Consider the following 23483-nt stretch of genomic DNA (forward strand, 5'->3'; position numbering starts at 1 on the left):
TTGGGGTGTCCTTAGAGGTCACTTCACAAGGCTCACTTTGTGCAAACGAGGAGCAGAATGCTTTAGCAGGCTCAAACCCTGTGCTGTGATTTGGGCAACCAGCGATTGCTGCCTCTGCACCTTCTGGATGTTTCCAAACCCCAGGGTCAAACAGCACCGCTGGGATGGAGCTGGGTTTTTGGGAATTTGGGTGGGGCAGACAACACCCATGAGACATCATGTGGCGGGGAGATAAGGCCTTTGATGGGATCAAAAGGGGGGATTTTGTTTTTCTCCCAGCAGCTTATACAAAACAAACAAACAGAAAACCCCGAGTAAATTGCTGTGGTGCCTGTCTGGAGCGTGGGGCTGGGCTGGCAGTGCCAGAGTGTCCCTGGCTGCTCCCAGCAGATGCTGACACCGAACCCTGGGTGCTGGGCTGGGCTGGGCAGTGGGGCTGAGCCCAGCTCTGCTGCAGGACACAGGAGCTCAGTGCTCAGCCAGTGTCAGGGGTGCTGGAGCCCTCCTCACACAGGGCTGGCATTTATTTTGATGTCTTCCTCCCTCCCCTCCCTGTGATCTCAGTGTCTTGACTTTTCCAGGCACTTTTCTCCTATAAGAATATTAAACACACTTAAAAAACACTTAAATGCTAATGTGGAACCTGAAAAGAGGATGTCAAATGCGCGAGGCACTCTGAAGACATGATGTCTCTGTAGAAGGGTTTGACCCCAGTAATCTAATTTGCTTTACATTTAAAATGATACTTCATTCTCCTATTATAAGGCTCTGTGTCATTGGCTCATAAAGATTACAATTTCTTGTCTTCCAATTGTAATAAATCCCATTCAAGCACCCTCTTGATTTGAAATTTGTCACGACAACATGCAGAGGGCACAGTTCCTGCGTTTTATGGCGCGGGTGCATTAGAGACTCATCTGCAGGAAGGATGATGCAAGAGCATAAAATGATTTGTCCCTTTCCTTTCTCAATTAGATGCGTGTTTAAAAAAAAAAACACCTAAAAATCTGAATTACAGCTTACTGCTCGTTCTCCAGCAGTAAAAAGGTTGGGCTGGCAGGGGAGCCAGGCTGGCTGGATCGGCCCTGCTTTACACTGGGGAATAATCTGGTTTCTTTAAAACATTCTGAAAATATTTCATCTTGTTTCAGCAGACTGGGGAGCTTTAACCTTTCTGGTGGTGCTTGTGGGAGATGAGAGGAAAGTGAGTGTTTGGAGCCTACACCTTATCAGGCACTAAATGCCACAGCAGCTCCTTGTGCCAAACATGAGTGTGGATCTGGGGCAAAAATGAGAATTTTGGGTAAACTCAGGGGTGGAAACAGCCTGAGTTTCCAGGGTGAGTCAGAGCAGTGTGTCTCACCCCAGCTTGGTGTGAGCAGAGCTGCCAGCCCACTCCTCTTCAGGGCTTGGACAGCAACACATCAGCCATCAGTGCCATGGAAATGTTCTTTTTTTTGGGAGGTCTTGAATAAATCCATGCAAGAGACTTTGCTCAGGGAGAACTTTTATACTTTTAGTATCTGTTGTTCCTTAGGGTTTGGGTTTTTTTTTTCCCTCCTAACAAAGGTTTTAGTTGAGCAAAGAATCCCATCTGTATGGCTTTTTTATTAAAAGATAAAAAGCTGGAGTTCACAGGAGTTAGCATTAAGTCACAGTCCGCAGCAATCCGAGGTACTCGCTGGCTGGGGACTCTCTCTGTTTATTTCAAATACCCCTTTATCATCCTGTTGAAAGAGCCCTGTGCTCTGTAAAGCTCAGCCAATTGAAAAAAGAATCAGATAATGAAGACTGATGCTGCACTGATGACAGCCCCTCAGATCTTCAATAGGATTGCTCCAAAATCAAAAGACTTTTGCGTTTTATTGTCACACTCGTTGCTCAAAAATAATTAAATGGAATCTTTTAGCTCTAGAAACAAAAATGAAAATTTAAAAACAGCCCCTCACACCTGCAGGAAAGGGGCTAATGGGAATATCCAGTGGGTATTGGGCTGGATTCGGTGTGAATTTGCAGATTGTGCAGATTCTGTGTGAAATCTGGTGCTTGCAGCGGGTGCCAGCACAGTGAGGTACAGAGGTGACACCACTGGACACCAACCCCCAGAGCTCCCAGCCCTGATGGAGCTGGACAGCCCCACGTTCCCCCTGTCCTCAGCACAGCTCTGAGCTTCAGCTTCCCTTTTACCCCTGGAAACTTTGAACAAATTCGTTGCTCATTGCAGTGGAAGGCAGATAAATAAAATATATTGGGAGCGATTTGTGCTGTAACTAAACCATGAATTTATAGAGGGAGAGCGTGGCCAACGACAACTTTGTCACAGCACATGAAAGCCTGGAAATTAGGCTTTTCTCTTTGACCTGATCTATAAAGAGGCACTTGGGGCTGCCCAGGCTGGGGACAGGTGAGGGGAGATGCTCTGGGGTCCTGCCCCACGAGGGGACACAGCACACCCAGGATGGATTTCAGGCGAGGCATTAAATCCGAAATGCTCTAACTTGATTATTCCTTCTGCAGACTGCTTTTGACAAAACTCCTCCATTTCCAAAGAGTTACACAGGATTTAGCCCCGCGCCGCTTTCATGTGAATTGTGTGGCTAAAGTTCCATGCAGCTCTTTGAAAATTTCAGAGCGGGCGCTTTCCCCGAGATCGACAGCTGTTTTATTTCTCCTGACAGAAAATGGTGAGGGAACAAACACTGCCAGGGAGGGGGAAGCGGTTTGGTCGCGGTCTCTGCTGCACCTTTCATGTGAGGCTGGAAGAGCCCTGCAGGAATGGCAGCTCCTGGATGGGCTCTGCAGGATCTCCCTTTTCTAGGGGGGAAACTTTGGGTTCTCTTTCCCTTCTCACATGGATGTAGGAACATCAGCACCTTGGCTCCCTTTGTCCAAGGGAAGGGAACTAATTGATCATTGCTTTTGTCATCCCACCCAAAAACGGCTTCTACCATAAACTCTTCTGCAGTGGATGCAATTAGTGCCAGTTATTTGTAATTAGCCACCCCCTGGGCGATGCTGTGTCCCCTAGGACTGCTCCCGGTGGTGGCAGTGGCAGGACTGGTGCCAGTTTGCACCAGGATTGCTGCAATCCCTGGCCCAGTGTGTCGACAGCAGCTGCTGCTCATCCATGGATCTAAGGCTTCATCCTGTTTCCAAATGCCACTCCAAGCATGTCCAAGCCACTGTCCTGTGCTGTGTCACAGGGGGATAGAGCACAAATCCCTCTATCCTTCTGCATTTCTGTGTCTGAAACTGTGGGGCTTGGCTCTGTCTCTGGAATTATACCACAGATTGGAATTCTCATTTTTAAGTTCATTTCTGCTCTGATTTAAAGGCTGAATTAACAAACAATGGCTTATTTGGTTTAAAATGCAAAAACACCATCTGGTCTTGGAGATGTGCTAAACCGCGGCGGGGGGAGCCGGAATGACACATGGGAGGGTCTCCAGGAGGCACGGGTGAGGCTCCCAGGAGAATTCCTGCCCTCCTGACCCAAGGCAAGGCAAGGAAAGCTGATCCTTGGTGTGGGCATCGCTACAGCTGCTGCTGGTGGCCTGGGGACAGCTCGATTTCAGGGGATGCAGCACTTCAGAGCAGCGTCCTGGGAGCTCTGCTCTGTCGCTGGCTCCTCTCCTCACCCCGATGTAAAGTTCTGGAGTGGCATCCACAGGCATTGCTGGTCCTTGGGTTTTCCCTGGGCCACAGCCTCCTGCCTTGCTCCAGAGCTGGCACAGGGCTCTCCAGCCTCCCTGGCACAAGTGAGTCCCAGCAGAGAGTGCCCCTTGGCCAGCAGGACTCAGGGAGTGACCTCATCCCGTAACATCCTCGGTCACACCCCGTGCTCGTGGGTCAGGTCAGTCTCCGTGGTCCTTCATGGCCCAGCCCCTGTGCCCGCTCTCCCAGTGCCACTCCTGGCTCCGTGCTGTCCCTGGCTGCTGGTGATTTGATTTAATGCAGCTTTCAATCACTGCCAACGGGCCTCGCGCTGCAGCAGCATCCCTGCTAAACACTCTGTGACAAATAATCTGAGGCTAAGCTTCCAGGACAGAGGAAATCGCTTTCCTCTTGAAATTAAAGTTGATGCATAATGGAAGGCACTAAGACGTCTCCAGCAGGAACATCGCCAGTTTGAGTCCATCCCCAGTCCCTCTCCGTCTGCTGCACGAGACGTGGCAGGTCAGGAAAGTCATTTCCTAGAGTTCAGCATTTGCAATTTGCATTCTATAATCTCCCGGCCATTTACCAGCAGATAATTTGTCATGGTTTGCTTTAGCTGTTGTGATATTGATATTTATTATGCAAATTGTATTTCCTACTACTCATTGTCCTCACCCTCAGAATATTTGAATTATTATAAACCTGTTTAGTTAATACGGGTTGTCTCTCAATTGATGCTGAGCCGCAGCGGTCGCAGGGTTGATGTGGTGCAGGGGGGCTGCACTGTGTGATGAGGGACAGGCACACGGGGTGCCTGGGATGGGATGGGATGGCACAGCAGCCCGTGGAGATGCTCTGCTGCCTTCAGTGGGGCTGGAGTCCTCCTGGAGAGGAGGGAATTTGGGGTCCCAGCATAAGACAAGCGCTTCATCACTTGTTATGGAATCGTGATGTTGTGGTGGTCCAAAATTCTGCTTGTTGAGCAGGAAACAGATGTTTGGTGTGGCTATGGAGCAGAGAGGCTTGTCCTCATGGGAGACAGAGTGGCGTGGGGAGGTGGGGATACAGGGAGGGATGGTGCCCCAAACAAAGTCACAGGCAGCAGCATTTTTGGCTTTCTTGTGTGTGAAACCAGCTTGGTTTCACATTTCAAAGGGTGAAAGCTCTCTCCAGCCCCACAGTGTGACTCAGTGCTTGCCCTGGGCGGTTTTAACCTCAAGCTTGGCAGAATCTGGGATGATAAAGTCGAACTGACAATTCACCTGCCTCAGGTTAACTTGGAATAACCTAATTAATAAGGTTGGGAATATTTGACATGCTCTGCATTTGCTCCATTAACGCTCTCACGGTGCCATTGTCAGCGATTCTCCGGCTCTATTCCTGGTGCCGTGGGTGGGGGAAGAGCTCGGACCCTTCCCGGGCGGGACGAATCCCCCGGTGACCGCGGCCGCTCCTTTTGCCGCGTGTTCCGGCACAGCTGAGCGCTCGGGGGAGCGGCAGGGGGGCAACTCCGGGGCTTTTCTTCTTCATTTGCTCCGTTTGAATGCATTGCGTGGGTGAGAAATCCGCAGCCAAGGCGGGCTGGTTGCCGGGCTGCGCTCACCCAGCCCGGCCGCCGCCGGGGGGCTCGTGGGCTCCGGCCTCTCTCCGCTCCCCCGGAGCCGCCAAGGCTCAACACCGCCTCCAGCGGCGCGGGGAACCGGCACCGGGAACCGGCACCGGGGAACCGGCACCGGTGTGGTGGGGCGAGGGGACACAGCGCAGGGGACAGAGAGCGGGCACAAACACACGCTGCTGATGGCGGGGATGCGGAGGGGATGCCCGCGGGCCGGAGCGCGCTGGCGGGGCCGCACCGCGGGATGAAGGGAGGAAGGAAGGAAGGAGGGAGGGATGCTGGGCTGGTACCCAGCGCGGGAGGAGGATGCTCCGGAGGGCGCGCACGGCCCGGGGCAGGGGGGCGCGGTGCGAGGCGCGGCTCTGCTCGGGCGCTGCCCCGGCTCGGCGCGGCCCCGGGGGTCGGGCCCGGCGCTCGGTGCGCGCGGGGCGGGCGCGGGGCGTGTCGCGTGTCCCCGCCCCGTGACGCGCCATCTCCCGCGGGCGGCGCGCGGCGGCGGCAGAGCGAGGCAGGTGCCGGCGATGGCGGGTCGCGCCCAGCCCAGCGGCCCCGCGGGCAGCGGCGGCGGCGCCCCGGGGCTCCTCCCGCTCCTGCTGCTGCTCCTGTCCGCCGCCGCCATCATCCCCCGAGGTACGAGCGACGCGGTCCCCGCGCACGGCCGGTACCGGGGCGGGCGGCGCGGGGACGGGGGGGGGTTGGATCGCGCTCGGGGATGGCGGAGGCGCTCGGGTACCGCCGGTTGCGGCGCGGTCCGGGGCGAGCCCGCCCGCGCTGCATCGCTCCGGGCCGTGCTGGGAGCGGGCGGTGGTCCCGGGAAGCGCCCCCGGCGGCGGGAGCGGCGGGCGGGCTCAGCCGCGCGTGGCGGCGCGGTGCGGGCAGCCGCTGCCGGTTTCCATGGAAGCGGCTTCTCCCGCTGCCCGGGGGGTCATCGGCGGCCCCGCAATTAAAAACTAATTGCTTTGCGCGCCCCCTTTATCCCCCCCATCTCCGCTTCCCCCCCCCCGGTGTTTGCGGCGGCGCGGGGATGCTGCACCCCTGCGGGAGCGGGGAACCTGTTGGAATCTGAGTGGAACTTGCGCGACGCTTCGCTCTCCCTCTTCCTCTCTCTCTCCCGGTTCCTCCCTTCCCTCTCCGCCCGTTCCTTCCTCTCTTCTCCTCTCCTCTCTCCCCCGGTGCCCCTGCCGCAGCCGCGCCCCCCGCCCAGCCGGGCGCGCTCGGGGCGATCGCCGGGCTCGGGCGCTGCGGCTGGAGCGGGCGCTGGTTAAATGATGCTAACGAGGGTCCCCGAGCGGGGCCGGTTGGGTGCCCTCCGCGGCACCCTCGGGGTGCGGTGTCCCCGGTGCGTTGGGCGAGCCCCGCACCCGGGCTGGCATCGCTCCCCACCGAGCCCGGGAGCCGCAGCAGCGACCCGCGCTCGTGTCGGAGCGCTTCGGTTCAGCATCCCCCGTTAACGCCGGTCGCGGTTCCGGTATGTCCGTGGGGCGGCTCGGGGCCGCAGCAGCGGGTGTTGTGTCCGGGATGTTTGGGAAGAACAAGAGGCCATTGAGCGATCTGTTGAATCCCGCTCGTAGGAAAGGGGGGACGAAGGGGCCGCCAGCCCGGCGAACAAAGAGCTTTATTCACAGCCTGTGTACATGTCCATGCCTTCCCCGCTCTTCTTTTTGGTGGGGTGATGGTGGGGGGAGAGCGCAGGGGTCGTTTTCAGCTTGTTCTCCCCTGCGAACGGGGCCGGTGCCTCCCGCCGGCTCCGGCACGGGGTGCGCTTCCCGAAGGGGCTGTGCCCGATCCGAGCTGTGCCCGATCCGAGCTGTGCCCGATCCCGGCTGTGCCTGATCCGAGCTGTGCCTGATCCGAGCTGTGCCCGATCCGAGCTGTGCCCCGATCCGAGCTGTGCCCCGATCTGAGCTGTGCCCGGTCCGGGCTGCGCTTCCCGAAGGGGCTGTGCCCGATCCGAGCTGTGCCCGATCCGGGCTGTGCCAAATCCGGGCTGTGCCTGATCCGGGCTGTGCCCGATCCGAGCTGTGCCCGATCCGGGCTGTGCCAAATCCGGGCTGTGCCTGATCCGGGCTGTGCCCGATCCGAGCTGCGCTTTCCGAAGGGGCTGTGCCCGATCCGAGCTGTGCCCCGATCCGAGCTGTGCCCCGATCCCGGCTGTGCCCCGATCTGAGCTATGCCTGGTCCGGGCTGTGCCCGATCTGAGCTGTGCCCGGTCCGGGCTGCGCTTCCCGAAGGGGCTGTGCCCGATCCGGGCTGTGCCCGATCTGAGCTGTGCCCGATCCGGGCTGTGCCCGATCCCGGCTGTGCCCCGATCCGGGCTGTGCCCGATCCGAGCTGTGCCCGATCCCAGCGCTGCCCCGATCCCGGCACTGCGCAACCCCGTGCCCGGGAGCCGGAGCGAAGGGACGGAGCCAGCGCGGGGGCTCAGTGCGCTGCGAGCGGGGAAAGGCTCCGAACCTCTCCGCTCCGGGGAAAGGCTCCGAACCTCTCCGCTCCTCTCCACTCCGCTCCCCCGCGCCCCGGGCTCCTGTGTTGTCGCCTCTCAGATGTCTCGTCACAAGGCGCTGTTTGTGTGTTTGGTGCTTTTCTCTGCCTGCTGCGTCTCCCGCCGGTGTCACCTGGGAACCGTGGTACTGAGAGACGCCCAGGTTGGAAATACGAGCCCGGCCGCGTTCATCCTTTGTTTTGCTGTCTTGCTCACCTCGAATTCTCTAAGAGCAGCTTTTAACGGGAGCCCAGAGTGATCCCCTGGCAGGCTCAGGCTGTTCACCGCTGCCCAGCCGGAGCGTGGAACTGTGATTTGGGATCGCAGAGCTGCTGAAGGGAAACAAAAGCAGGGCTGGATGCTGGCTGCAGTGGCTGTGCCTGACCCGTGCGCCGGGGTGAGAAACACCGCGCAGCGTGAGCCGAGCTTGTGGTAAGACAGATATTTTGTGGTTGCAGAGCTGTGTTGTGAATCACAGGATAAAATCACTGTCTGCGTTTCGGCAAAATTTCCTTACAGTTGAGGATGTTTTTTCCCGTATTCCCCCGATTCTCCCCCTTTTCCAGGGTGACAGTGTTAGCTTCAGTGTTGTGCAAAGGGAGAGCTGGCGTGCGGCAGCGGCGTCAGCGCGGAGCAGAGCGCTGTCGTGTCTCCCGCACGGTTGCCACCCGAGGCACAGCGGTGCCAGCGCTGTCACCGCCGTGCTGGCAGCCCGTGATGAGCAGCGAGGCTGGGGCTTCTGCTGCCTCGTTCAGAGGCTGTTGAGCAGCAATAGGCAGCGGTGAGACCGGTGTGAGCTGAGCCGGCAGCCTGGGATGAGCGTGTGTGATCGATGGGGTGGATCCGTGCGTTTCTGTGGTTGCTCCCCAGCTGCTCGCCGTGCTCTGCAGTTACCGGAGCTCCCGATGCCCCTGTGCACAGGGCCAGGCTGCAGAGAGCTGTCAGGAGCTCAGAGTCTGTCTGCACTGGCACTTCAGGGAGAACAACGGGAACAACTTTCCAGCAGAAGCCACAGGAGGTGTTTGCAGACGGCGCTGGGATGGAGCTGCGAGGGAATGGCCAGGGCTGGTTGTGGCCGTACCCTCCGTGTGTGCCGACACCAAACCGACCTGGGAGAACCCCCCGTGAAGGCAGCGAGCGTTCCCAGCACGGCTGCGCTCAGCCAGGCTCCTTTGTAAACACAGAGTGAGTTTCCAAGGAGCCTTTGTATGCAAGCGAGGCGAGGCTGCTCGTCCCTGGCCTTCAAGCAACACGCGCGGCGTTCTGCATGCGCCGCAAATGCCGGCGGGGAAGGGGCTGGGGAATAAAGTGATCCATCTGGGCTGCAGCTCGGGCTCATTTGTCTTGCGAGTAGGCAGTCGAGCCCAGGTTTATGAGCACGACAATCTGGTTTGGAACCACTGCCAAGGAGGCTCCTGAGGATGGGAAGGCGAGGAGATTGCTCTGCTCTGCGCTGAGGAGGGGGCAGCTGACAGCACCTGCTGCAGGGTGGACACTGTTGGGATGGACATCCCCAGGATGGGCAGTGCTGGGATGGACACTGTCAGGATGGATGTCCCCAAGGATGGGCACTGTCAAGATGGTCACTGCAGGATGGGTGTCCCCAGGATAGGCGCTGCTGGGATGGATCTACTGAGATGGGCACTACTGCGATGGACACTGCTGGGATGGACATTGCCAGGATGGACGTCCCAAGGATGGGCACTGCCAGATGGACACTGCCAGATGGGCGTCCCAAGGATGGACACTGTCAGGATGGACGCTGCAAGATGGACACTGCCAGGATGGACATTCCAAGCTTGGGCACTGCTGGATGGGCACTGCTGGATGGACATTGCCAGGATGGGCACTGCCGGATGGGCGTCCCTGCCAGGATGGACGCTGCCAGGATGGGCACTGCGGGATGGACACTGCCAGGATGGGCACTGCTGGATGGACATTGCCAGGATGGACACTGCCAGGATGGGCACTGCTGGCTGGGTGTCCCAAGGATGGACACTGCTGGATGGACACTGCTGGATGGACACTGCCAGGATGGGCACTGCCAGGTGGATGTCCCAAGGATGGGCACTGCCAGGATGGGCACTGCCAGGATCCCCCTGCACAGGTGCCGCTGCTGGTGCAGAGGTGGCCGCAGTGCAGCAGGCTGGAGGAGCACTCACTGCCCCGGGGACCCCCGGCCGTATCAGCGGCCGTTGTGCTGATGCTGCGCTGCCGTCGCCTTTGTTTGCCTTGTGCTGTCTCTCCTGGTGTGTAAATAAAGGAGGCTTTGTAATCAAACAGCGCTGGCTCCGGCAGCCCGGTGCTTGGCCAGCCTTCCCCCGGCCCTGCCAGCGCCGGTGGGGCCGTGGCCGTGCCATCGTGTCCGTGCCATGGGTCAGCTCTCTGCCCTATTGCTGGGTGGAAAATGGGTCAGCTCCTTAACCCTGCGTCTGCCTGAGGCCACCCGGAGTGAAACCTGTGTTCCAGCCTGGATACACCCTCTGCTTGCATGGACCATCCAAGCACTCCCCAGAACACATTTGCTTATGAAAGGCAAACCCGCCTTCCTGCATGTAGGCAGAGTTTTCTGGAGGTTTCTCTCGAATGGCTGTTTTTATAGGGATTATGGTCAGACTTTGTATAGGGGTTTTGACAACCTGTTCCCTCTTCTGGGTTGTGGTAGCACTTGGTGGTTCTTCAGTCAGGAAAGCAGGGCTCCCTCCTGGATCCCAACATTTCAGCTGCTGTCTGCAGCTCCCGATCTGAGCAGGCTCCAGGAGCGGAGCGTGAGGCTGCAGCCTTCCCTGGAGCTGAGCCAGGCAGTGAATGCCTGACACAGTGCTTTGAGAGCACAAGCAAAGCTGGACACGCAGCCAGTGTCTACTGAGAAATTGGATGCTGCATGTTAAAAAAAAAAAAAAGTTGTGCTCATTCCTCCGGGGGGCATTGTGAGGTGCAAACCCACCGGTGCAAAATAAAGGGACAGTGTGGAATCCTGCCGAGAAGGAGAGACCCTAGGTGGAATGTTGTAATTAGGAGTGGTATGTACTTGTTTAAGCTCCATAAATCAGGCTCTTTCCCGGGGTGTAATTGCAGGCTGCAGAGAGCAGCTGCTGCTGCGGTTCCTGGGGAGCTCCACCACAGAAGCTTTGAAGGTCGCCCAGCGTGGGCTGGGCGCTCCAGGGCAGCGTGCTGGGGAGCAGGGTGGGTTTGGACGTGTGGCCGGCGAGCTGGAAGGGAAACACCACGGGGCTGTGTCTCAGCTCTGGTAATTGGAACACAGCGAGCTGTCGGCCGAGAGGAGCTGGCCTTTGCTTCAGCCACGAGCTGGATTTAGTTACTCCAGGTTTTAATTTGCGAGGGCAGGGTGAGCCCCAGCTGTGCTGCTGTGGCTGCAGGCGGCTCCTGTGATGGCCCTGCCCATGTGTGACCACCACCCGCCTGCTGCTGGCCTCTTCTGCTGTGAAAACAGTTTTCATTCTTCCCGGTGTCCTCGTTACCTGTTGAACCTCTGGCTTTTCCTGCTGCGCTGCACATCGGGCTCTCACATCTTTGCTGAGTTAGGTGTTGGGGAGCCCCACAAACCACTGCACGCTGCTGGACGAGGCTCTGGAAGCCTGAGTTTCGTGTCAGTCTTTTTCACCCGTTCCAAATTCCAGCAAGGAATACAAATCCCCAGGGAGATTTGGTTCTGGGGGTGTTTTGGAGCCCTTGCTGAGCCCACAGCACACCCACAGTGTGTGCCTGGTGGCTGATTGCATTGGAAACACTTGGCTGGGCTGTACCAGGGACATCTGCTGCCCTCCACTCCTGGTTATTTTAGACCAACAATGTCCCTCTGTAGGGTTGGGCTGGCTATTTTTACCCTGTGGTGTGGTTTTCATTTCTGTGTTCTTCTGTGGTTTGAAAACTTGAGCGTTACAAAGACTCTGCCCTTACCAAATTCTCAAGGTGAATCTGGAGAATATTTGATACCCCATTAAGTTCCAGTCTGAAGGATCAAAGAGATACTTAGGCACATCTCTTCGCTCAGAGATATAAAACTTTTGTGGGCTGTAGCTTAACTGGAAAATGTCTTTAGTTTTGCTTTTTTAAGGTTGTTTTTTTTTGTCCCTGGAAGTGCTGGCAGCTCTTGTTGGTTTGCTGAGACTCACACACAGGTTCTGCCTTGTGGCAGGTCCATGGTGGCTTTGCCTTGGTCCTGCCTGTGTTTGGGGGTCCTGCCCTGGACACAGCCCAGGTCCCCTCCCCTCTCAGTGGCAGCTCAGCCAGGTGCCAGCAGTGAGGGGGAATCGTCTCTTTACAGTAAACGACTGCCAGTATTTTTTAAAGCCCAGGTGTGCATTTGGCACTGGGAAAAGGCTGTGTTGGAAACTCTCCTCCTCTGCCAATGCCAGCTGTGAAGTTTACCCTGAGCAGTTGCACTCCTGGCTGGAGCTTCCCTAGGAAATGTCCCATTTTGTGGAGCCCTGAGCAGTGGCAGGGGATGGAGATCAGGAGATGCCCGTGAGCCATCAGAGCCAAGGCTGCCCACAGGGTCACACTGCCTCCTCAGGCTGTGCTCAGACTTGAAGAGTTGGTTGTATAAACCCCAGGGCTCAGGTTACGTCTGGAATAAACTGCTCAGGTCTCGTGGTGTCCTCTTTTAGCAGTTAGTGAGTGCCTGAGCCTGATTTATGATCTCCCCCAAGGTCTGCTTCCAGGACAGGAATGTCCTTGCATTCCCCACGCTGTCAGCAGGGCTCTGCAGTGGGAGCCTTCCCTTCCCAGAGATGCACCAGGGGGCTAATCCCAGATGTGGTGGTTCTCTGACCTCAACATCTGGGATAGAAACCACCTTTTAGTTAGAGCAGTAATGCTGTTTACAGAGATGAATTTTTCATGGACAGCACGAGGCCAAGCTCCAGCAGGGCTGTTCTGGGAGCGTAGTGCTGTGGATGGGAGCCCAGTGGGGTGCTGAGGACCTGTGTGACCCCTCCTCTGTGAGGTGTGGCACCCCAGACCATCCAGCTCCTGCAGTCTATATCCCCTCTCCAGAGTGTGACAGGAAGAGAGAAATATGAAGCAGCAAAGTGACATTCCCTCCCTCCCTCCCTCCTCCCCCCGTGCAGCAATAGAAATACGAGTCTGAGTCTGCAGCGTCAAAAGAGAGATCAGAGTAATCGGATCAAGCATGAGGAACTGCTTGTTGCTGCTTCCCTGTTTTTAAATGAGGCTGCCTGGCAGCTTCCCTGGCAGAGCACTTTCAACATTACTCGTGTTCAGCTTTGGAGCTGGGGTTGCAGCAAAGTCGGGCTCTGTGAGAATTGGGCTGGAAAGGGAACTTCCTGCGTAGCCTCTGGGCTAACACACAGAAATAAAGGCTCCCTGTGCCCCCATGGCCCTGGTTTTGTAGCCAAGCAGAGGCACATCTGTCCCTAATTCTGCAGAGAGAGTGCTCTCACTTCGTGCCTCTGTCACAGTGCTGCTGCTCTGTGATGCCAGTACATCCCTGACCTTGGAGAAGCACGGTGACTTTCTCCAAAGCCATTCCCACCTCGCTGCCCTGGTGTGACACAGGATAACTGTGGGCAAGCTGCCCTTTGTGTGTGGAAATACTGCTGGGTCAAACCAGGGGGGAGAGCTGCTGGCTCAGCAAAGGCTTCTCTGTGCTGGCTGAGTGCAAGTGGGCATCTGTCCATCCATTCATCCATCCATCCATCCATCCATCATCCATCCATCCATCCATCCATCCATCCATCCATCCATCCATCCATCCATCATCCATCCATCCATCCATCCATCCATCCATCCATCCACCCACCTGCACTGCTGCAGTGCCTGTGGTCACAGAAACCCTGTTGTGAGGTTGTTCAGCTAATCCTAACTGGTTTCATAGTAATGAAAACCTGAAATACCCACATTTAGAGAGCTGTTGCTGTGGCTGAGTTTGTTTTGCATTCTCATCCTAAATCATTTTACTTGAAAACACTGGAGCTGTTTGTCTGTGCTCCCATTGCCTCTTTGACGTCTTCATTTGCCTGAGCTAATGCAGACATGATGTTGGAAGCTTGGTGGAAGCTCCCAAGGGCTGTCCCTCCTGTTTTCCCCACTCTGTGTGGGATTAGGCGCTGTTTTAGCTGTTTGAGCCAGGCCTTGCCATGCACTCCCAGGCTTTGTTAAGCAGCAAGCACGCTGTGCTCTTGAGGAGCTCCGTGCCCAGATCTCTGCCCGGCTCTCTGAGGGATGCTGAGATCTGAGCGATGCCATCCCTGTTGTCCTGTCCTGCTGGCAGCCTGGGGCAGATGTGACACCCATCACAGCCCTGGGCACTTGTCACCGTGCCGTGGCTTTGTCAGCCAGAGCTGCTGGGGCTCGCTGGGCTTGTTAGGGATCCTCAGAGCCAGCAGCTCTTCCAGGGTGGGCACAGCAGGGACAAACAGAGCCACAACCCTGCCTGTCCTGGGAGGAGTGGCCTTGGTGTCGGTGTGACAGCAGCTCTGGGTCCCCAGGTCCATCCTGTGCCACCCTCGTGGTCTCTGTGCAGTCTGGAGGAGGTTGCCCAGGTGTGCCTGGGGCATTGCTGTCCTGCAGGGCAGGAACAGAGCACATCTCTGTGGAACAGAGCCCTGGGACACCCCTGTCCCTGGGATGCAGCAGCACTGTGGAACCCGCTCCTGCTGCTTGTCCACAGTCGCTGTTGGGGGGCGGATGCAGGAACATTTCTCTTGGTGCATAAAATGTGAGCGTGATTTCCCCTTTGGCACTCTCCTGCCCTTGGTTTGCCGTGATTTTACAGACTGCTTGGGATGAAGACTTGCATCACTCAGAGGCTGTGTCTGCAGGGTCACGATGCACAATGGCTTTTCCTGCCCTGCCACAGTCACAGAGCAGTTTTCCCCAGCTCCTGGTCCGTGGGTGGCTCTGAAGGAGACATTACTCATCCCCGGGTAGGCAGAGCCACCGAAAGCGAGTCCCACGCTGAGGTTGCTGAGCTCTGTCCACACAAACAGCTTTTCCTTCGATTTAAAGGTCTTACACCCTTAATCGTTCCGGAGAATCTTTAACAGAAGGTGCAGGTTTAATCAACTCCCTGAATCCATAACTGCCAGGTATTGCTTCCTCAGCACGAGCTGCAGAGTCACTCCTCTCCCTGGAAGGGTGGAGATTAAAGTGGGATAGACGGGAGATTAACAGTGCTCCCTTCAGACATCAGGGAGAGGGGAGACACTCCGAGATTGGGAAAAAGGGAATATGTGGAGGCAAATCACTTACTGCTCTGTAGGAATCCGTGGAGCCCTGTAAACAGAGGGTTTATAACAAACCCACTGCTGTGGCTCCTAAATCACTCTGGGACAGTTTTGGATGCACAGCTGAAGGATGACTCGCTCCTCCAGGCTCTCATGAGCAAATGGGATCCAAAATTTTCCTGTTAACACGACGTGGTGTGTGTGGAATGCGGCTCAGGAAGGCCCAGCTGTCGGGTTTGGGATGCTCTGTTTGGTGTTGAGGTTGGCTGGATCTATTGATCTCCTTCCTATTTTGGAAAGGAGAGGTTTAGCAAGACTCCCATTAAATGGGATTTCTGTGTTTCCTGCAGAATGATTCTTTTTCAGTTCCTGCGAGAATAAATATCTTGTGGACAACCTGTTGTATCCACAAGTCACTGTTTCTTCCTCTCCTTCCCCTCTAAATCCGATTTCTTTGGACAAGGCAGGATGAGGAAATGAAAATAGTTCTCTGTGGATGATGGGGTCTGTGGGAGTGTAAAAATCCTGTCCAAGGGGGGGGAGTGGCTGAAAGGATCCTGCAGGAAATAAATGAGGATTAATAAGCTATTTTCAGCCTGGTCATTTGCAGCTTCCCAGTGGAGTGGCCAATCCAGTGGGTGTCCTGAGGGATGGGGGATTTTGTGCTGGAGTTAATGTGGATGTTGGTGGCTGTGCACGGACAAGGAGCAAAGTGCTGGGATCATTCCCTTCTCCTCCTGGATTTCATTGCCCAAAGAGCAAATCTGTCCCTGAATCCTCTGGGAAACCTTTGGAAATGCAGCTCCTTGTTGCTTCATGTAAAATGTCTCAGTAGCACTTGAGGATGCTGGCGTCCATTAAAGACACAATCCAAAGCCATGTGAGAGTTTTAATAACTTGGTATTTCTGTTGTGCCAAAAAATCCAATTACATACGGAATCACTTTTCCTTTATAAAGGTCTGGGAAAGTGTTTGCCTAAACTGCTGTAGAAGCGGCATTTCAGTGAAGCAGCTGAAAAGTCATTTTTGTCAGTTTAATGGGTGTAATAAAATGGTCTATCTTCGGGGAGGGAGGGAGGGGGACAGAAAAGCCTCTCTGAAATTGGGATCTTTTAATTTTGAATTGGCTCCTAGGATTTATAAGGATTTCAAAGGCAGATGGAGAGGGAAGAGCTCTGGGTAGGTGTTGAAGCAGCTTGTCCCTGTTTTTCTGAAAAACCCACAGATCCCGTGGATGAAGTATTTACGACGTGGACACGAAATGCACGCGTGTGTGTACAGAAAATGCACAAAGCCCAGCACAGGCAGGTGCTGTGGGTGGCTGTGCCAGGCAGGGTGACCCTGGGGCTCTGCCACCGTGTCCTCAGTGCTGTCACTGATCTTGGAGTGCCATCACCGCTTGTTTCCCACCCAGCGTGGTTTTGTTTGTCTGCTCTCCTCTTGGAGAGGCTTTTTCCAGCCTTCATTTGTCCAGATTATCAGCATGCAGAGGAGAGCTGCCTGGTATTTACATGATTTAGTTGTAAATATGGTTAAGTGTTGATAGATATTGTTGTCATAAGTGCTTACAGCTCCTGGACTGATTACTGAATTTCTTATGTGGAAATCTGTACAAGCTCGGCGTGCGAGCGGCTTCCCAAGGGAAGTGCGAGGAAGGAGCTTGTGGTTTCCGTGTGGAAATCAAAGCCCAGATGTGGCTGGGTGGGTGAATTTATGGGGGAAGTCTTGTCGGGCTTGGCTGGCAGCAGCTGGGGCTCCGAGGCTGGGATGGAGGGAGAATAAAAGGCTCTTGTTGCCCGTTTCTGTGGGAACAGATGCTGTTGTGTCAGCAGATACCCGGGGCTGGTGAGCACAGGGAGCATCTGCAGGGTTTTACACCAGGGCTCGGGGATGCTCATGGCCACACTGGGCTGCAGGAGCAAATGTGTGATCTGCTGGTAGTTTTATTTTTAATTGACTAATGGGCTCTGCTTGAGCCACCCTTGTTTAACAGTCTTATTTCCAGGGTGTTTTACATCCCTGCTCAGAAGGCTGACTTTGCAAACGAGTGTTTCTGGGAAATGTCTCCTCTCTGAACGCAAAAAGCCTGGATTTGGCAGAATCCTCTCCGGGGGGCACGGATTGTGGAGGGCTCTGCGATCCTGATCACGGGCCTGAAAACCCGTGTGTGCTGTGTGTGTCTGCCCACAGAGAGGGAGATTTGTGGGGTGATTTGGAGCTCCGAGGTGGAGCGGTTATTAGGATAAAACGCGGGAGCAGAGGCCGGTTGCGCTGCGTGCAGAGGGGATTTGTGGATGTGATGTTCAGCTCAGTGCTGAATTTAGGGCAGAGATAAAAGCCTCTCCCCACCCTGAAGTACTCCTGTGTGTAATGCCAACGCTTAAATCCTCGCAGAGAACCTGGGAGCTGCATCCAGATGCTCCAGCACAGGGGTGAGAGGCGGCGCGACCGTGCCTACCCTCTGGGTTTGCTCTTTTTGTTTTGGGGATCCCACCCATGCCAACACTTCCAGATGTGTTCTTGTTTTGGGGATCCCACCCATGCCAACACTTCCAGGTGTGTTCTTGTTTTGGGGAGCCCAGCCATGCCCACCCTCTGGGTGTGTTCTTGTTTTGGGGAGCCCACCCATGCCCACCTTCTGTTCTTGCTTTGGGCAGCCCAGCCATGCCAATCCTTCCAGATGTGTTCTTCTTTGGGGTCCCAGCTGTGCCCACCCTCTGGGTGTGTTCTTGTTTTGGGGATCCCACCCATGTCCACCCTCTGGGTGTGTTCTTGCTTTGGAGATCCTGACCATGCCCACCCTCCCTTGTGTGTTCTTGTTTTGGGGATCCCAGTCATGCCAACCCTCCCAGATGTGTTCTTGCTTTGGCGTCCCGACTGTGCCCACCCTCCTTGGTGTGCTCTTGTTTTGGGGATCCCAGCCATGTCCACCCTCTGGGTATGTTCTTGCTTTGGGCAGCCCACCCATGCCCACCCTCTGTTCTTGTTTTGGGGATCCCACCCATGCTCACCCTCCCAGGTGTGTTCTTGCTTTGGGCAGCCCAGTCTGGAAGGACTGGAACCAGCTCTGCTCTGCCAGGCAAAGCCTGGCCCTTTGGAGGGAGCTGCATCCACTGCCAGCTCTGGCACTGGGATTTTCTGCCAGCCCCTTGGCTCAGGACTGTTTTGCCTCAAGGGGGGAAAATCCCCAAAAACCCTTGACTGGTGGGGTCAGGAGGGAAGGCAGAAGAGGAGCCCCAAAGTACTTAGTATGGGCAGTGTGAGCTTTGCAGAGTCACACATCCAGATGGATTACATGAGGAACTTGACATCTTGTTTAAAAACAAATCATTCATTATGTAGCAGTGAATAATCAAGCATTACAGTTTCATCTCTGGAGGTTCCTTTTTTGGTTGGAATTTTGATAGTTCAGTAATTAAAAGCTGTAAGCTATTACGCTGTCTACATGTTGATCAATTGGTAATTAAAAAGTTGATGATAGATATGGTATTTCATGGGACTGCTTGGTTACGGTCAGATTTCCTTCGTGTGTTTTGAAAATTGTCGTTTAACTTAACACTTAAACGTTTTTCAATATTCATGGGCTGTTTTACTTGATTTTTATAAATGCCTTTTAATGATCATGATTTGCATATGGTAATTTGGAAGCAGAGGATGGTTTAGGTTAGAAAAGCCCTGTAAGATCATCGAGTCCAGCCATTAACCCAGCCCTGCCAAGGCCAGCACTAAATTGTGTCCCCAAGTGCCACATCCACATGGCTTTAGATCCCTGCAGGGGTGGTGAGACCCCCTCCAGACAGCCTGGACAGGCCTTTAAGGGAAGGAATTTTGCCAATATCCAGCCTGAACCTCCACTGGGGCAGGGGAAGCCTGTGGATCTGCTGAGCCCTCTCGGCTGAGGTGGTTGGAGGTGAGTTTGATAACACAATCAGGGATAAAGCAGTGCAAAATGAAGGAAAGCTGGGTTGGTAATGGCCTCTGTGATGGAAGATTCATTGCTTCAGGAGTCTAATCTGAGACCAAAATGAACCTCAAACCTGACAGTCTTCAGAGCATAATGCAAGATTTACTGCTCTGCCACGCTCAAGAGATTAAAAAAAAAACAACAAACAGCCACCCTCCAAACCTCCCTTCCTGAACCTGCAAAACCAAGAGGAAAAAAAACCCAAATAACCCCAAACCAGAGGGTTTTGCCCTGTGTTTGCCAAGGCATGCAGAGTCACCTGAGCTCCAGGACAGTGATCTCCTGGTGGTGTCACTGCCTGTGGTGGCTTCACCCCTCGCTGGGGACAGGGACAGTGAGTGACCAGTTCTGCTGGACAAGAAGCCAGAATGCCAGCACATCACACGTGTCCTGGAAAGCCCTTGGTTTAAAAACAACTTTGTCCTGAGACACTTGTTGCTTTGTGACAGCTGGTTCCAGTAATTTGTTTTTATAGGGCAGTTTGTAGTAAATGAATGACACGTTGAATATTTTAGCGAGATTTTAGATTATCTAAAGAATGTTTTTCCGGTTTACTAATTGGTAGATAATGCTGAATACATTGATGCTGACACGAGCAAATGGATGTAAAATGATTGTGAAGCCAGCCTCATTAGAAGATGCTCTAATTCAGTCAACAGGAGATGTCAGCTCGTGACCGGCTCGGACCCTGCTCCAGCTCTGCGCTAATTGCGGCAGCGTGGGGCTGAGTGAGCCCCAGTGACAGCTCCTGAGAGCTGCCCTGCTGGAGTGAGTAATTAGTGATCTTGAGGAGCTCCCTTTGGCCTCTGGGCCATCCTCAGCCAGGCAAGGGTTGGCTCCTTGGGTCAGATTTTCTGTGGGAAAGACCAAGGAGTGAAGCTGGGATGCTGCAGGTGTGCCCAGGTGGGCAGGGCAGGCAGGCGCTGCTTCACAAGGTTTCCCTCATTCCCATGGTGTGCAGAGTGACCCCTGTGCCCAGCTCCTGATGAGCAGTGACAGCCCCAAAGCACCTTGCTGTAACCCCAGAGAGGAGCTGGGCTTGTTGTCTCCTCAGGTAATAAATCCCTGCTGCTCCAGCTCCCATTTATTGTACAGAGCAGGAGATTTTTCTCTCCCCCAGATTAGGATCTGCCTTTTTTTGGGTCTTCCATCAATAAAATTAACTTTTCCCTTCCTCTGTGCATCTATGAAGGATGCTGCTTTGCTGTCTTGCAGGCAGTGCCTCAAGTTTTGAATTCATAAAGCTGGGTTTGCTCCAATCCCCAGTTTTCATTCTCTGGAGTCAAAGGGAGCAGTTGGTGCCTGTGCAGCTGCAGCCCAGCATTAACCCTTGTCCTTCAGGCTTTGTTTGTGTGAGAGAGGATGGGGAAGGTTCTGCTAAGTGAGATAATGCTATGGGAAAAATCCCCTATCTCATATGTGTGGAAATGCTCAGGAGTTCAGGGATTTTTTTAAGGTGATTGATTCTCAAAATACGGCCAAGTACAGTGGGCATCAAGATTGAGAGAGCCCTAGGAGTGTTTGGCAAAATACCCAAACCATTCAACCCAACCAACCAAAACCTATTTCTTATTTTTCTCAGTAGAAATGGAGCAGTTTGGGGTTAACTTTCCTGGGAGTGAGTCCTCAATTTCCCGAGGCTGATCTCTGCAGACACATGGTGGATAAAAGTTGCTGTGGGAAGAAAATGAGGGAGCAGAGTCCTTTAGCAAAGCTGCTTTCCAGGCGAGGGATGATCAGGAAAAGCTCTTCCAAAGGGGGAGAAAACCTCAAAAACCCCCAGGCAATCAAGTTTCAGCTTTCCCCTGTCACCAGAGGCTTGCCAGGGGCATTCAGATGGTAGCTGGAGCCTCACGAATTTTCACTAATGTCTAAAATTAATCAAAATGCGTGTTATCCATTTAGTGCATAATCCCTTCTGTAGGCTGTGTGTAGGCATAATCAAGGGATGCCAAATGTATTTCATTACCTGGGATATTTGGGGATATTTTTATTCCACTCAAAGTAATCTGCAAGATCTGATATGAAGAGACACAAAAGGTTACTTGAAAGCAGACAAGAACTGAATCATTGACTTGAGGAGGAACTGCATTGTGCAAGCTGTAATGCTCCTTCTTATTCATTACTGCAATTATAATTATGGAACCCAAAGTATTTAATTGGCCTCCCAGACTCTTCACACTGAATAGATTGCATTGTTACCATTAAAAAAAAATATCCTCTTATGCATTGCAAATACATGTGCGTGTTGCTCTCTGGCTCTCAAGAGGTTTCTTTGTTTATGTGATGAGCGATTAACTGAATTAGGGATCTTTGCTGTGTTGTGTCAAACCAAAATCCAAGAAGGATTCTTTCTGCATGTCAGGTGATATTAGGAGCTCTAAAAACAAAACTTGGTGCGTTAAAATCACCGAAATCCAGTGTAATCAGGGCTGTTAAGAGTTTTCAGAAATGTGAAATTTTAAATGGTGGGGTCAGCACTTGGGGCAGAAATTCAGTGGGATGTGCCCACTGCTGCAAGGTGATCCAGCTCTGGTTCAGGCAGGAAGAGCTGGCTCAGGTTGGCTTGTTTTATGTGACTTTGTGTTGTGTGTGGAACAAACAGACACGTTTAATTACCAAGCAGTAATTCCATCCGCAGAGCCTGTTTGTTCTCCATTAACAGCAGAGAGGTGCACTAAGGTTTGTTTTTCCGCCCTCATTCCTGCATCCCTCGTGCCTCCCAGGCAGCATTTATGTCCTTTCCCGATCTTTTAGTGCTGGCACAAATGGAAGGGCAGTGAGTTTGGGCATCCCCAGCTCCGAGCTGCTCTGCAGCGGAGCGTTCCGGAATCGCTGCTGCTGGCAGAGGGGCGGTGGGGACGGGGCTGGAGCTGTCACACACAGAGATGCTGTGTGTAACACTTGGCAGCAGGACCCACAGTTGGATTACACGCTGCTATTCCAGCAAGGAAGCGTCCGCGGTGTTTTTTATAGCTTATCTCTATTCATCTCTGCGTGCAGGCTCTGCTTGCCAAGCGTTAATGTAAACACTCTATTTTGAGACGTCGGTCCATTTGCCTTCTGGAAATCCTGCTTTTATAAGGTGGTAGTAAAGTCTGTGCATAAAACCAAAATAGCTCTGTGGTCATAACAGCGCTGATGCAGCGGGGCTGGCACCTCACCTGGGCTGCTGGGGTTACAGGTGAACAGCCAGGGCAGGAATGCAGCTCTGTGTGCACAGATATAGGTGTACACACACCTAGATGTGATTTTCTCTCTCCCCAGTGAGGCTGGAGATCTTGGATAGTTGAATTTGAAATAATTAAATTGGCTTTCTGCTTATTGGACTTGCTTCCAGTACTCTCCTAGAAGGAATTTCTTAGGGCTGGCTGTCGGTGCAGAGTGGATGTTGGTTTGAACTCTTCAGGGGGTTTAGGGAATGGTTTTATTGTGCTGTTGGCTTGGCTGAGAAAGTCGTACGTGGAAACATCACCTGGAAGAGATTAAAAAGAGAAAATGAACCAGTGTTGTGTGTCCAGCCAAGCAGTTGCATATTCTGGTGGTGTAATATGTTGCACAATATTTTGGAAGAAACTGTGTAAATTCTGGGAAACATGGCCTGGAAAATGTGCGAAGAATCCCGGCATTCTGTGAATGTGCAATCTGTGCAGCTCTCAGAGGGAACTGGGTGTCAAGTACTTAGGAATATTTACTGGTTCAGAGCCTTCTCGTGTTTATTTTGGGCTGCTTTGTGGCTGGGAAGAAGCGAGAGGATCTCAGTCCTTGCCTGGCTCCTTTGAGAGGACGGACAGAAGTGAATGAGGAGATGAAGGCGGAACTCCCCAGCGGAGAGCTGTTTGGATGGGACTGAAATGAAAATGTGCCTTCACAGCGTCAGGAAATCTGTAAATAAAACCTGCTTTTCTTCCTCCCTGTTCGCTCCAGTTTCCTGAAAACTTGTTTACATATTAAAGGGTGTTAAACTGTCTTCCTTTGTGGCAGGTCTGTCTTGGAGCTGGGGGAAGCAGTGGGGATGAAAGGCTCCCATCACTGCTGGGGATATCAGGCTGGACTTGGGGCAGGAATCGACCTGGCAGCAAAAAGAAAATATTATTTTTATTTTCTGGCATTGCCATGATGTCAGGGAGGGAAAGAAGGTACAGGAGAATTTTCCCCCATGTGTGTTGGGGCACAGCCACTGAACGGAGAACATCCCTGCTGCCCTGTGCAATGGGGATTTGAGGATATTGCTGATGTTGGTGCCTGGGGGAGCTTGTCCTCCTTTAAAAATTTTGCCCCATTGCCCACAAGAGAAAGGGGTGAGAGGAAGGACACCCCTGGAAGTGTTCAAGACCCAGATTAGACAGGGCTTGGAGCAGCCTGGTCCAGTGGAATGTGAGGGAGTGTGGAACAGGATGGTCCCTTCCTACCCAGCCATCCCTGATCCTGTGTCACAGTAAAACCATCAAAGTGCATTAAATTGAGACCCAGTTGTGATGCCTGCTGAGAAGACTCGTGGTCAGGCAGGAGCCAGTGACGAGAACGTGTTCAGGTGATGCTGGGAGTGGACAG

The 23483-nt window shown here is 53.8% G+C and overlaps 1 protein-coding gene across 1 annotated transcript in view; it reads left to right on the forward strand.

Moving 5' to 3' along the window:
• Positions 1 to 5793: 5793 nt before the first annotated feature.
• The window catches only part of CADM1 (cell adhesion molecule 1), a 141190-nt gene continuing 123500 nt past the window's right edge, over positions 5794 to 23483 (forward strand). The window contains exon 1 of the mRNA XM_033081518.1: positions 5794 to 5902. Coding sequence (XP_032937409.1) covers positions 5794 to 5902 — 109 coding nt within the window. The remainder of the gene's footprint in view (positions 5903 to 23483) is intronic.

The sequence above is a fragment of the Catharus ustulatus genome, chromosome 28 (assembly GCF_009819885.2).
Source record: "Catharus ustulatus isolate bCatUst1 chromosome 28, bCatUst1.pri.v2, whole genome shotgun sequence".
NCBI classification, from domain to species: Eukaryota; Metazoa; Chordata; class Aves; order Passeriformes; family Turdidae; genus Catharus; species Catharus ustulatus.